General features: G+C 28.1%; 1 protein-coding gene across 2 annotated transcripts; it reads left to right on the forward strand.

The window, feature by feature from the left end:
• Positions 1-3,220: 3,220 nt before the first annotated feature.
• LOC117173039 (lipase 1-like) lies at positions 3,221-7,492 on the forward strand. 2 transcript variants are annotated; one of them, XM_033361404.1, is made up of 9 exons: positions 3,221-3,304; positions 3,395-3,494; positions 3,549-3,593; positions 3,684-3,798; positions 4,313-4,556; positions 4,668-4,826; positions 4,923-5,004; positions 6,964-7,106; positions 7,248-7,492. In XM_033361404.1, the coding sequence occupies exons 1-9, from the start codon at positions 3,224-3,226 to the stop codon at positions 7,404-7,406; spliced, it is 1,128 nt and encodes a 375-aa protein (XP_033217295.1). In that variant the 5' UTR covers positions 3,221-3,223; the 3' UTR covers positions 7,407-7,492. The 2 variants fall into 2 exon arrangements, with proteins under 2 accessions (XP_033217295.1, XP_033217294.1); XM_033361403.1 differs by having other exon boundaries at positions 3,395-3,593.
• The last annotated feature ends 7,227 nt before the right edge of the window (positions 7,493-14,719 follow it).

The following is a 14,719-nucleotide window of genomic DNA, read 5'->3' on the forward strand; positions in this document are numbered from 1 at the left end:
TAAAATGTGAATGGTTCAACCGAAAAAAATTTATTTGATCAAAAATACCTGATATGGATATTTGTTTATAAAAATCGCTTCACAAATAACAAATTATTAATTCACTATAATCAATTCAACTGAAAAACTCTTTTTGTCTATAAATTGATTGAATTTAAAGCGAATCAAGTACCAAATCGCCACCAGTCCCCACGAAACTATTTTCATTTACTTATTTGTTTATAGCAAATTTCAATAAATTTTATAACATTTGCATTGCTCTTAGACAACTTTTTTGGATAGTTGATTTAAGTTTTCTAGGTATTTTTTATTGAATCAAATAACTTCTTTTGAACCAGTATAGCTGAAAAAACTAAATTATATTTTTTATTTTTGTTATTAAATAAACAAATTATTATTTCCTTGTTTCTATAATTTTTTCTTATTATTTTTAATCTTTTTTTTAAGAATAAAGAAAAACTACAGCGCATCTGCATAGGGTCTAATACAGGAATTTATTTTTTTATTTTTAATCTTATTTTTTACGATTGAAAGAAAATCTATTTGTCCTATCTAACAATGATTAATAACAAACTTCTAGATCTTTTTTCTCATACCTTGTGTCGTTTGTCAAAAAAAATTATTTTTATTTTATTGTTTTTTACGCATAGAAAAAAATTGCGCGTTCTATAAATAATAATCATTAAAAATTTGTAGCTCTTATTTGTATTAACAAGTTTTGTCTCATTTTTTTCGTAGCGTGTATCGTTAGTCCGATAAAAAAAATTTCTATTTTTAATCTTGTTTTTTACGACTCAAAACAAAAACTACGCGTCCTATCGAAAAGTGATTAATAACAATTTTGTAGATCTTTCCAGGGCGCGCAATTTTAGATTATTCGTTTTTTTTCGTATTTTGCATAGTTTGACGAAAAAATAGAATTTTGGATTTAAAATTTTTTTTGTACGATCAAATTTTGAATTTTTAAAATTTCGACCAAATTAAAAAAGTTGTTATGATAATCTTGTGGGGCTGTTTACGGATGAAACAAATTTATTGTAACTTAACATAAATTACTCAAAATTCCATTTAAAAATGTCTATACATTTCGGGAAATTTATGGATATTTTCGTTCATTGATGGCAATTTTACAGATCAATACGGTAACTTACGCTAAATTACCCCGAATTCAATTAAACCAATTTTCATAAGTTTGTGGAAATTCATGTACTTTTTAAGCAATTTATGGTAATATTACAGGTAATTTGTGGCATTTTACCATAAATTGCTTATAATTCAATAAAAAAATGTTTATAAATTATTAGAAATTTATGGACATTTTTGGGCAATTTATAGTCATATTACAGGTAATTTATGGTAACTTACCATAAATTGCCCAAAATTCAATTAAAAAATATTCATGAATTTCCGGAAATCTTCGGTCATTTATTTATTTATTTATTTACTATTGGGTAAGGGTTTATGGTACAGGTAAATATGGTAAATTACCATAAGAGACCATAAAATTTAATCTTATACACTTTCATAAATTTTCGAAAATTTATGGAAATTTTTGGCCATTTATGGTAATTTTGAGATAAATATGGCCATTTACAATAAATCACACGAAATTCAATCTTAAACAGTTTGATAAATTTCCGGAAATTTATCATATTTTGGTAATTAACGGTAATATTAAAGGTAATTTATGGTAGCTAACCATAAATTGCCAAAATTCTATTAAAAAATGTTGATAAATTTTAGGCAATTTTAGAAAATTGTCTGACATTTTTTATAATTTTATAGGTAAATATGGTAACTTACCATAAATTGCGAGAAATTCAATATAAAAATGTCTATAAATTTCCGAAAATTCATGAACGTTTTGGTAATTTATGGCAACTTACCATAAATTGCCTAAAATCCAATATAAAAATGTTTGGAAATTTCCGGAAATTTATAGGAATTTACAGTCATTCATGTTAATTTTATAGGTATAATGGTAAGTTACTATAAACTACTCAAAATTCAAATTCAAATTTTTTTATAAATTTCCGAAAATTTAAAGTAATTTGTCGTATTTTGAAAGGCAATTAATGGTAAATTACCATATACTGCCCACAATTCAATTAAAATTTTTTTATAAATTTTCGAATATTTCTGAAAATTTTTGGTAATTTACAGTAATTTGACTAATAATAAATAGTAGCTTTCCATAAATTGCTGAAAATTATATTAAAAAACGTTTATAAATTTCAGGAAGTCAAGAAAATTTTCTGTGATTTGTGGTAATTTTATAGGTTCATATGGTAACTTACCATCAATTACCCAACATTCAACTTCAAACATTTTTATAAATTTCCGAAAATTTATGAAATTTCAGGTTATTTTGGTAAGATTACAGGTAATTTATGGTAACCAACCATATATTGCCCCAAATTCAATTAAAAAATTTCTATAAATTTCCGGAAATTTATGGAAATTTTCAGTCATTTATGGCAATTTCATAGGTAAATATGGTAAATTACAAAACTACCAAAAATTTAATTTCAAACATTTTTATAAATACTGAGAAACTTACGAAATTTTTGGGTAATTTCTGTTTATATGGAGGGTATATTATGGCAACATGGGATAAATTACTTCAAATTCAATTTAAAAATCTCTATAAACTTCCGACAATTTTTAGAAATTTCTAGAAATTTTTGGTAATTTAAGATAATTTGATTAATTATATATATAGTAACTTTCCATAAATTACCGAAAAATTCTCTTATCTGCAGCCGAAAATTCCCTTACAGTTCTTACGGTGAGTGGGCTGATTATTGTAAAATCGGAGCTCATAGAAGTATCATTTTAATTATTCACTTTTGAAGTCATTTTTTATTCCCAAGGGAGCAAAAAGTAAGTTTCTGTTTTAGTTATATATCTGATTTTGTTTTAATCTATTCAATTTATACCGCCTTCTCTGATTCTATCCGATACTATCATTTTAAACGTGCTTTTTTCCGGGACTACGAAAACATAAATAATAAATTAGTAAAATTGAAATAAATCTTGGGCACAAGATGAAAGTCATTTAAGTAAGGACGCCCAGCTCCTCTTCAGTCCTTGAAGATTTGCGTGACTATACAAAGCTATAAATAAAAAAAAAATATTGAAAAAAACCACAAAAAAACTGTTCGTCATTATCGAAAGTCACGCTGTTTCTAAATTGTTAGTTGGCTGAAATCATTTGTTCAAGATGGTCTTCAAAATTATTTTCGTGGTCTTGTGTGTAATGAATTTTTCAAAATCTGCCATTCCTGATTCGGACAAGAGTGTCGTAAGTTTTAAATTTAATTAGTATAACTATATTTTTTATTATTGCTTAATCAAATAAAGTTCATAAAATTTGAATTTGAAAATCTTATAGACGAGGTTGATTGAGGATTATGGTTATTTAGTGGAATCTCATAATATTGTAACAAAAGATGGATATATTCTTGAAATTCATCGAATTCCTGGAATCCGAGGTGAAAATATTAAAAATAAAAAAAATGTCGTTTTATTGATGCATGGTTTATTAGGTAGTTCGGCTGATTGGGTATTAACTGGACCTAATAGGTCACTAGGTACTTGTCAATTTTTATTTTACCAATTATTATTAATTATCAATTGTTAAATATGTAACCCATTTAATTAATTTTTTCTTCTAAAACTAGCTTTTCTACTGGCAGAAAATGGTTATGATGTTTGGTTAGGCAACAATCGAGGCAACACTTTTGGCAAAAATCACAAATCATATTTGTCCACGAGTTTCGGCTTCTGGGACTTTAGGTGAGAAAATTTGAATTTTCGAGAAACAAACAGTCACCTAATAATAAGCAAAATAAATGAACGATCACTTATTAAAAAACAATAAAGATATTTATTTTCATCGACTGTTGGTAAAGACGAGTCCCCCTTTTTCAACAGTTGGTAAAAAAGATATCTAAATATCCGGCAAACGCTAAAAAAGGTATCTGTTTTTCCAACAGTCGGTAACATGACAAAAAATTTCTTTTAAAGCTGGCACGAACTCGGAATTTACGCTTTAACTGCGACAATAGACTATATTTTGAAAACTACCTAATTTTGGTAGTTTTCAAAATATAGTCTATTGTCGCAGGTAAATCGTAAATTCCGAGTTTATTAAAAAACAATAAAGATATTTATTTTCATCGACTGTTGGTAAAGACGAGTCCCCCTTTTTCAACAGTTGGTAAAAAAGATATCTAAATATCCGGCAAACGCTAAAAAAGGTATCTGTTTTTCCAACAGTCGGTAACATGACAAAAAATTTCTTTTAAAGCTGGCACGAACTCGGAATTTACGATTTACCTGCGACAATAGACTATATTTTGAAAACTACCAAAATTAGGAATCTCAACTACGTCTGCTTCTCGCAAGGCTGCACACAATTTTTAGTTATGGGCTCTCTCATGCCAGAATATAACAAAAAAATTCGATTCACAGCTGCATTGGCACCGGCAAGTGCTTTAAAAAATATAAAAGGAGTCATGACACTTGCAAGTCCTTTTATTTCATTTTCTAAGGTACTATCAGTTTTTTCAAATAATTTAATTAATTACTACAATTAATTATTTCATTGTTATTAATATTATTAAACTTAATTATACAAATCACCATAAATAAATATTATTCAGATTCTTGTAGAGAATTTAGGATATTTTGAGTTGATACCATCATCTTCGTTATTGAGGATCTTCACAAATTACGTTTGTAGAGAGAACAGTGGTTTGCAGAATTTTTGTTATCTTCTTATATTTAACATAGTTGGAAACGGCCTGGAAGAAATAGATCGGGTAAGATTTCTGAAATATAAAAAAGAAATAATAAAAAATGATTCTTTTTTAAATTAGAATTTAAATAATATTTTATTGACTAAGCATTAATTTTAGGTCCAGTTTCCAGATGTTTTTTCTTATTTTCCGGCAGGATGTTCCTGGAAGCAAGTTATTCATTACATTTCTGACACGAAAGGTATTTTAATTTGAAATAGTTATAAAAAATATAATTTTTCTAAGATCCTTAACGAAATTCAGAAAAATTTTTTCAAGATTTCCTTATCAAAATTTAAACAAAACTGCCTCTATGAGGAAGCAAAAATTTTATTTAGAAAATAAATAAATAAAGAAGATTAATTTTCAATAAGGTGAATTTTTGATTTAATATTGGAATAATAATAATCTAAATTATTTTATCCAATTTTGAAATCCTCTGTAAGTTTTAAATTATTTCTAAATTTTCTATAAGCTATTAGGCCTTCAGAATATTTTTTTAAATCATTCGAATTATTCACAATATTTTTCTTTTTTAATTAAAAAAATTCCCTGAAAATCTTCCGCATTCTTTATTCACAGTTTTGGAAATTTCTACATATTTTCTAAATTGATTTAAATTTCTCTTAAATTTGTAAAAACTATTTTAAAAATAAAAACATTACCTTAAAATCTTCCAGGCTCTTTTTTAAATTAATGTTTGTAAATAAAAATTATTTTTAATTTTCGAAGTAGTTTCAACATTACTCTTTTGATTCTCTCGAAACTGTTTAAAATCTTTGAAAACTAACGTTTGTAAATCCTGAAAAAATCTACCTTTAAAAAATCTAATCATTGCAAGCCCTAAATTATTTTTCAGTTTTTTAAAAACTTATAAACCTTCTAAATATTTTAAAAAATAATTCGAACTTTTGTCGTCTTTTTCTAATATTTCTACAATTTTCCCCTTAAAGTTATCTTCAAAAAGCTTCTAAATTTTATTTCAAAATCTTTAAAAATTTGCATTTTATTTTAAGGTCCTCAAAAGTTTAAAAAATTTTTAACTATTAACATTGCTTTTTTAAATATTCTAAATATGTTATTAAATAATCCGATTTTTTCCAAAAACATTAAAGAAATTGAGCAAAATTATAAGTTATTTCCGAAAATATTTTAGATTATTTGACAACTTTGGATGATCTTTTTCAATATATTAAAATCTTTTTAAAAATAGTTTTTAAATAAAAAAATATTTTAAGTTTTCACAGAAACCTTTAAAAAAAGCGTTTTTCTCTTGAAACTTTAAAAAGATTAAAAAATCTTTCAATTTTTTGTACTAAATCACTAAAAATGTTCTCAAATAATGAATTTTCAATCAAACAAGTACATTATTTATAAAACAGTTTAACAAAGTAGTTACATTTTTAACCCAGAAGGTGCAATTTCAACGAAAAATATCATGTTGAATTAAAAATACTAAAAAATTTATTTTAAATTAAAAAGATTAGCATTCATCCTAGAAGAAACATTTTGACTAAAATAAGTAAATCCTGATTCAAAAAACTTTTTTATTTTAATCAAAAAATTAGCAATTTTATTAAATGTCATTTGAAACATTCTCTTCAAATTATCTTTTCAAAATGAGAGATCCTTTACAATACCTGCAGGAATCTTTAAAAAAAATTTTATTAGCTTCGAATCTTTTTTTTTAACTATCGAATCGTTAAAAAAAAAGATTCGAAGCTAATAAAATTTTTTTTAAAGCTTCCTGCAGAAATTCTAAAGGATCTCTCATTTTGAAAAGATAATTTGAAGAGAATGTTTCAAACGACATTTAATAAAATTATTTCAATTTTAGACAGAAATCTTATGAAAATCCATAGCTTTTTTTGAAAACTTTACATTTTTTCAAAGCTTGTCTAACGTAAAAATATATTTTGTAATGATTCAAAGTTTTCCTACAATTTTCTAAAGCCGTGCAGAACTCAAAATTCCTTTTCGATTAATTCTGAAATTTACAAAACTTAAAATTAATATTTTAATATAAAATCTAAATCATTAAAAATTTTCCATAAATTTTAAAATCGGTAGCGGTAATCTATTGGTTACCGGTGCCGATAAAAAATGCTTTTTTTATTTTTATTTAATACATTATGGACTTAATAGAAATTTTCTGACTTAGAGTATTTTGGACAATATAATTACGGTTTGATGAAAAATCTTCGTTTATATAATTCCACGATTCCGCCAGAATATCCACTGAAAAATGTGAACGTACCCATAGCTATTTTTCATGGACCTAATGACTACTTAGTTCCTCCACAGGTAATATAAAATTGGAATTAAAAGAATCATATTAAAAATTAATAAAAAAATATAAAATATTTCCAAAAAACGAAAACTTTTAAATATTTTACATCATAAGATGCAGAAATGCTTTTTATTTAAAAAAATTTTATTTGACAGGACGTTGCTATTCTCGAAAAAAAACTGCCAAACGTCGTTGGAAGATTTTTCGTAACTGAAAGGAAATTGAACCACTTGGATTTTATGTTTGGAAGAAATATTCGACATCTTGTTTATAATCGAGTAGTGCAAATTATAAATTTATTTAAAATAGATTAGACTTTATTTCAGCCCTGAAAACGTGCCCTTTAAGGCTAAAAGTTGAGTACAATAATAGGAATATATTTGTTGTAATAAATTTTTAATGTATTTATAAACTGTATAGTTATACAATAAAAACGTGTTTGATTTAATCATAAAAAAAGGTATTTTGAAAAAGGAATTGGAAATTAGGGGCATAACAGGGGGAAAAGGATGAATTTTTATCTCAAAAAGATGAATAAAAAAATAAATAAAATAAATAAAACAATTTACATTTTTAACAAAAAAGCTACAATTCAAAGAAAAATTACTTTTACTGTTTTTTATTTAAGAAAGGAATTTTTTTTAGATACTGCAAGTTTTTCAGCTCAGGTATGATAATAACTGGTTTATATTTATTTCAGTAAAACTCGTATTTTAATGGCTGAATAAATTATGTGACTTTAAAGTTCCTTTCTTTTTAAGTATAGATTTTATCGAGTCTTGCAAAAACCCTCAGCGTTGGTTAAAACTTTGAGGATTTCTTTTAGAACTTAGATATGGTTTTTACATGTTTTTTTCTTCAATTTTTATTTTACTCCAAAAAAAATTAGAAAGTCAAAAAGTCGCTTTTTTAAAAAAAAAAGAATAGAATTTTCATCACGAATATACGAATTTTTGAAGAAAAATTAAATTTGAAACGATTAGGAATTATAGCTAAATAAAAAATGCATTTTCAACAAAATAGTCGAATTTTTAACAACAACAAAAAAATTCGAACCAAAGCAATGCATTTTCAAAAAGAATTAATTTTTAATCGAATGGGTACATTAACAACCAAATATTTTACATTTCAGAAAACAGAGGTAAGTTTTTAAAAAGTTATTGTATTTTTTAATCCAATAATTAATTTTTCAACAAAAAAAGTCCATTTTTAACTAACAATGATACACTTTTAATTAAAAAAGATAAATTTCAACAAAAATGAATGACCTTTCCATCACAAAAGATGAATTTTCAATTTACGAGGACTAATTTTTAACAAAGTCGATTAATTTTCTCAATAAAAAGATTTTTAAAAATCGAATTATCGAATTTACAAATAAAAAATTTTAAATTAAAAAAGTTGCATTTTAAAGCAAAATACAGTTGAATTCTGAAAGCGAAAAGTCGAATTTTCAATAGAAAAGGATGAATTTTTAACGAAAGAGTTACATTTTCGACCAAAAAATATGATTAACAAAATAATTAAATATTTAACATAATAATTAAACTTTTAATAAAATAGATGAATTTTTTCCCAAATAGATCAATTTTCGACTAAAAAAGATAACTTGTCAACTAAAAATATAACAGCGTAATTTTTAAATTAAAAAAATTACATTTCAACAAAAAGAAAAACGAATTTTCAACGAGGTGAATTCAGCTAAAAAAGACATTTTAAAAAAATAGTGGAGTTCTCAAACAAGACGATTTTTCGACGCGACGAATTTTCAACCAAGCGGTTTAGTATTCAAGATAAAGATTTTAATTTTTTGGAAATTTGTGGTATTTTAACTAATAAAATTTTAATCTTAGACCATAGAGTTCCTTTTCAATTAAGACAGATTAATTCTTGATAAAATATTTGAATTCTTTACCAAGAAGCAAGAATGTTTAACCACAGCAAATTTATATCAAACAAAATAGTTAAATTTATAAAAAAGATAAAATTTATACCGAGGAGATTAATGTTCTACCAAGGAAAATGAATTCCCAGCAAATGACATTGAAGATAATTGTTGGCAAATATTTTTTTAAATATTAATAATATTAAATAATTAATAAAATACTAAAAATAAAAAAAAACCGGCTCGCTGCGCTGAAACGTAGTTGCAGCTGTCAGTGACAGATATCGCCACCGGTCAGTTCTAAGCAGTCGGTAAGTGCACGGTCGGAAAGCTATATCACATTATCACTGACGCGAATCCATGACCAAGTCGGCAAAGTGGTTTCCTGTTTTACGCGAGTGTAATCGCGGGATTCCCCTGAGTTCTAGAAACTTCTAGAAACATGGTTGGCCAAAGTGTTGTCCATTTACGATTGGTTTTTTTGATTTTTAAAATACTATTACTTTAGTCATATTTATTTCATCAAAAAAATTCATGAAAATAAATTGTTCGTATTTTCATGTAATATAAATGGCTATCAATAGAATTTTCCAACTTGAAAAAATGTGGTTTTAACAATTTTGGAAAAGCTCTAATTTTTTAATTTTTTTGATCGAAATTGACTGGTTAAGGGCATGAGATACTTCGAAAATTGTCGCTTTTACTAGTTTTAGGTTCCCCTGGCTTTTTTTTCTATTATAATAAATATTTTGTCCTAAAAATTTGGGAAATGATAGCGAACATGCTAACGGACGTCCCCAAACACTTTTTGTGTGTGTTTTTTTTATCAAAAAATTTGGATATTACTAACAACGTGCGTGTATATTTCGAGGTTATGTGTGTTACAAATAAAAATAGTAACTAATCTTCTAGAACTAACCTTGTTTGCAGGCAATCAAAAAAGTTTATTTCATAGATAATTTCCAAATTATCGGAAAGGCAGAGATGAAAAACGACGTAACCTCAAAATAATGCATATGCATAAAATTTTTATTTAGCACAATAAATTTTTTTTGTTATTATCCCTCAAAAAGAGTCCGAGGACGTCCATTATAATATTTTATAGCATCTCCGAATTCAGTTTTTAAACATTTTCATTTTTGTGGAAAAAATAAGTCCCTCAAATTGTGTGCCAAAGCTCAATCTAATCTGAATAGTCTTTTGAAAGTTATTCAGTATGCAAATAACCACAACAACAACGACGAAAGGCAGACAGACAGACACCGACGTGAGAACTTTATTTCTGACTCAGGGGGCCTCAAAGCTAATTATCCATAAGATTGACAGCTATGAAAAGAATAAAAAATAAAATATTTTTGAAGGACTTTTACATGTGCTGTTGTATTTTCGGTAAGAAAATTATTATTACAGCTAATAATGGTAATATACAGTTATGATTATAATTTAACTTTAATTAAAAATGTCTAATGTTTTCATTTTACTGGCGTTGTTTGTGAAAAATGTAAGTTCACTGAGGATAAAGTCTTTTTTCATCTTGGAACGGTCATCACTAATTCCCAAGATTGGGATGTCAACCAAAAGATGAGGCTGGCGACGAATAATCCGATTCAGGAACGATATTCTTCTTAAAATGTTCAGCTACTTGGAATGCTCCTTTTAAATAAACAGTTTTACCATTACACATGTTTTTAGTCATTTTTTATTTTTAAAAACAGTTTTTTATATCAATGCTGTTAAGATTACAAAAATAAATAAAGCCAAGTTGGGGCCAGTCGGTCGGTAAGTTAGGCTCTAGCCGGGTTAGGCGTTACATTTATGGTTTGGTTATGTCTAAATCCCCAATTAGGGGCCTAGATTTTTTTATTTTGAGTCCAGCTAGCGCCACGATAAAATTTCCAAACGGGTATGTACATAAATTCAAATTAGTTTGCAATGTAGGCAATTGAGAAATTCTGATTAATGATGATTTATAAAAAAATGCATTAGTCAACAATAACTCAAACTTGTCACTTTTTATGTGGCGCCATCTGAGATAGGAGGAGAGTTCGTTGAGTGAGGTCCTACTTTTCTTGGGATTCGTTCACAGAAAAAAAAGTGTGAATAAAACACCAATTTCAGTGCACGATATACCTGCAATAAAAATTAAACTTGCGGTGTGAATGATTCACAGTCATGTAGGGCACACAGTCACGGTAATTTGGGGTACGATGTGCCGGTCACTTGGGATACGGATTGTCCGCTTTTTGGAGTACAAAATGAAAAACGTCTTTTGACGCATAATCATCTTAATCTTTAGTTCCTAAAATACTTTTTAAGATTTGAAATAGCCAGGTCTAAATCAATTGTTTATTATTTCGACAGCTTTGCTAATCGTACGTTTCAGAAGGTGTTTCGTTCGCACAATGTAAAATTGAGCCAAGCTGAGGACCTATGTTCATACCGACGATTCTCCAGATAATGCAAAGAATGCGACATCGTTACGAAATCTTTACGACAACTTTACGACGTCCTATGTCCATGTTGTTTAGGTATCTTTACGACATCGTAAATGAGTCGTATGATCTAACGATGTCTTTACGATATCGCAAAGGCACCGAAACGACATATACATAGGATGTCGTAAAGTTGTCGCAAAGATGTCGTAACGATGCCGTAAAGACGCCCCCAAATTTTGTGTCCACTGGGTTGGTACGTTCGTCGTGTATGGCATAAAAAAATTAAATCGCGATTAATTAATTTGAAGAGTTAATGGATGTAACAATATTGTGTAACGTGTGTTTTGTATATTAAAACTAAATCTTCTTCACTGATTAAAGTTGATCCGAGTCCCGAGTTATCCTCTGGAGTAAACTAATAGAACTGACTTTTCCTACCCCACCTATTCGGTATTTTGTAATGTAGAGTACTTGTCAATGCTGTTAGAATTTTTTCGGACCTGCTTTTTTATTCCTACTAGAATCAAAGCTGCTGAACAGGTTAAAGAATTGATTAAGAAGTCAGAGAAACGCTATGCCTCAAATCAGGGCAATAAAGGTGACAAATAAATTTCGAAGTTTTGACTAAGGATGGCTCAATCGGCTCATCCAAATCGTGTCATGAGGCCATCGTTAAACTACAGGGGCCTGCCAAGGGGATTCAAAAGGAATTCAAGGGAACACCAGGAAGAACCGAAATAAAATCGGCCTCTTTATTTTCGGCTGGGGTACGGTTATTAGGGTTCAGTCAAAATTCCGGGAGACTTGGGTTTTTTAGAAGATCGTAGATATAAATAACAATGAAATAATTATAAAGTTTTTTAAGGGTTATAAAATCTTCTTTTCATATAAAGTAAAGTTGAAAATAAAAAACCGAAAGCCCCTAGTTTCGTAAATACGAAAATTGGAGATTGGTTTTCTGCTGTAAAAAATCTTATCGATAAGAGTAGTGTGCAAGACTGCTAACCCTGCAAGGGACAATTTGTTTTCTTATATTTTTTGATTGAAAAGTCAAATGGGAAAAAGTGATTCACTTTTAATTTAAAGAAATTAAATCATTGCATAGATCTACTCTATTTGAAGTTAGAGGTTCATAAAACAGTTGCGCGTTTACTAACTCAAAACTGTTTTATTTCCTTCATTGATTTAAAGGATGCACAGAAAAAATAAAAGATAAATTTTACCTCGACTCCATGTGAAGGATTCACCAAAACAAAAATTAACTTTGCCAGAAAACTTTACATGAATCAAAGATAATTTCCGATTTTTAACATCGCCTGGATATTCTTTAACCTTATAATCGTTCAATTTTTATTCCAGGTTTAGCGAGAATTACGACACCAGCGCTATCTATCGCCATTTAACTTCTTAAAATTAGAGAGAAATAGGGATTCACAGCTGTCAGTTTTTTTTGTGCTTTTTGCTTGATGGTATTAAATACGTTCTAATTTGTCTACAATAGTGTAATTTGTTTCAGAGGAGATAAATCAGTAGGAACAATTTTTTTTCTTTTTTCTGTTCCTGATTTTATATTTTTTAACGAGATTTGCTCACTTCAGCGTGATGCAGTAGACCAGATCAAAATTGTTCTTCTAATCTCAGTGAAAATTTTGCCAAAATGGGTTTAATTTTAAACCCTTGCAAGTCTTATCTGCCAAAAATTTTAACTTTTATTTTTTCTGTGATCGTTTTGAATCTGGTGTCCAGTTTTATCGCTCGAATTCATTTATACTTTGACTTTTTCCTATTTATGCTAAGGACCCGTAGCAGATGACATTTTGTATTCCATCGTTGAATAAACTTTCGCCAAATATAATATAAATTTTAACAGCAGGAAATTTAACATGCAACAGAATTTAACTTAATTTTTTTCTGTGTGCTTATTTCTTGATTCCTATGGTAAAACAATATAGGACGTATTCACGGTTTGAATTCAATCTGAAGCTACGTCAAGGCTACAAATTTGCTTTTTCAGAATACAAGCCAAAGCCAGAACAAAAGGAAGCTTACTCGTTCGAGCCAAATTTATTTAATCGAATTCAATTTAATTGTATGTCGACTTTTTCTTTTTTAAATTGAAGATAAAAACACAAATTTTCAAGAAAAATTACCAACTACACATTAAATAAAATATAAATATTATTATTATTTTAAAAAATGTAATAATTAATGAATAATAATATTGGTTAATGTTTAAACATTAATGCTTGTAAAATATTATTGTAAAATATGAATGCGGAGCTAAAAGTAAGTTATTTTACACCTTATTTCGCAAAAGTACTGCATCAAGCGCATACTGCATCAAGATGCAGTATGATTTGCTCTTCAATAAATTGATCATCCGATTCCTGCTCAATTTTTTCAAAGTCAGAGATAATAAATTCTTTCTTATCTCCTTCCGATATGTTGCCATCATTTTTATCTTCATCAGAAGAAGCATCTGGTGTTCGCACACCCGCTCGGCAGCTGCGCAAATTATGACCAGAAGTTGGTGCGCCAGCCATTCTGAATGAAAATACTAATAATAATAGTGCAAACTAGTTATCACTAATTCTATGTACTACCTATTATTTACAATTTTGTACAATGATGCAAACTTAAGAGCCTCAAACTTAAAATTTTTTTTTTTAAATCAAGAATTTATAAAATTAACGTAATGAAAACATAGGTATGATATTCTGTAAATTTATATTAAAAATTAAAAATACTATGTTAAATTACTTATATCTAGAAAAAGCGTATTCGAAAAAACGATTATTAGGCGAAATAAAATTTTTTCGAAGCACCCACTTCACAAACTAGGAAACCACACTGGTGCAAATTTGCACTAAGCCCAACTTTCTAAGTGAACCTCACGAACAGTAATAGACAAATGAAGCTGGGCCCTTATATCTACCGACTGATAAGAAACTCTTAGTTGAAAATTTTGCCAGTGCATATATGCACAACTGTGGTAACCACGGGCTAATCAAGATGCCGTATAAGAGATTTTGCCAGTGCATTGTAGTTTTCGTGTCAGCATGCTCTATATAAAAATAATGAAACGTCCAAAACACCGCGCGTAGTTGAAAACGAGAGATAATTTTAAAGGTCCAATGCTCGATGTATAGTAAGGAGTAGTATCCTTGCTCAGTGATCCCAGATCTGAAACGAGATGCGGTTCAATCCAGTGATCCCAGATCTGAAACGAGATGCGGTCCAATACTATGACAGGGCTATGTCCGTGTGAATATAGTAGGAGACGCTGTAAATGACTAAGTTGCGCGCG

Source organism: Belonocnema kinseyi, chromosome 5 (assembly GCF_010883055.1).
Source record: "Belonocnema kinseyi isolate 2016_QV_RU_SX_M_011 chromosome 5, B_treatae_v1, whole genome shotgun sequence".
Classification (NCBI taxonomy): Eukaryota; Metazoa; Arthropoda; class Insecta; order Hymenoptera; family Cynipidae; genus Belonocnema; species Belonocnema kinseyi.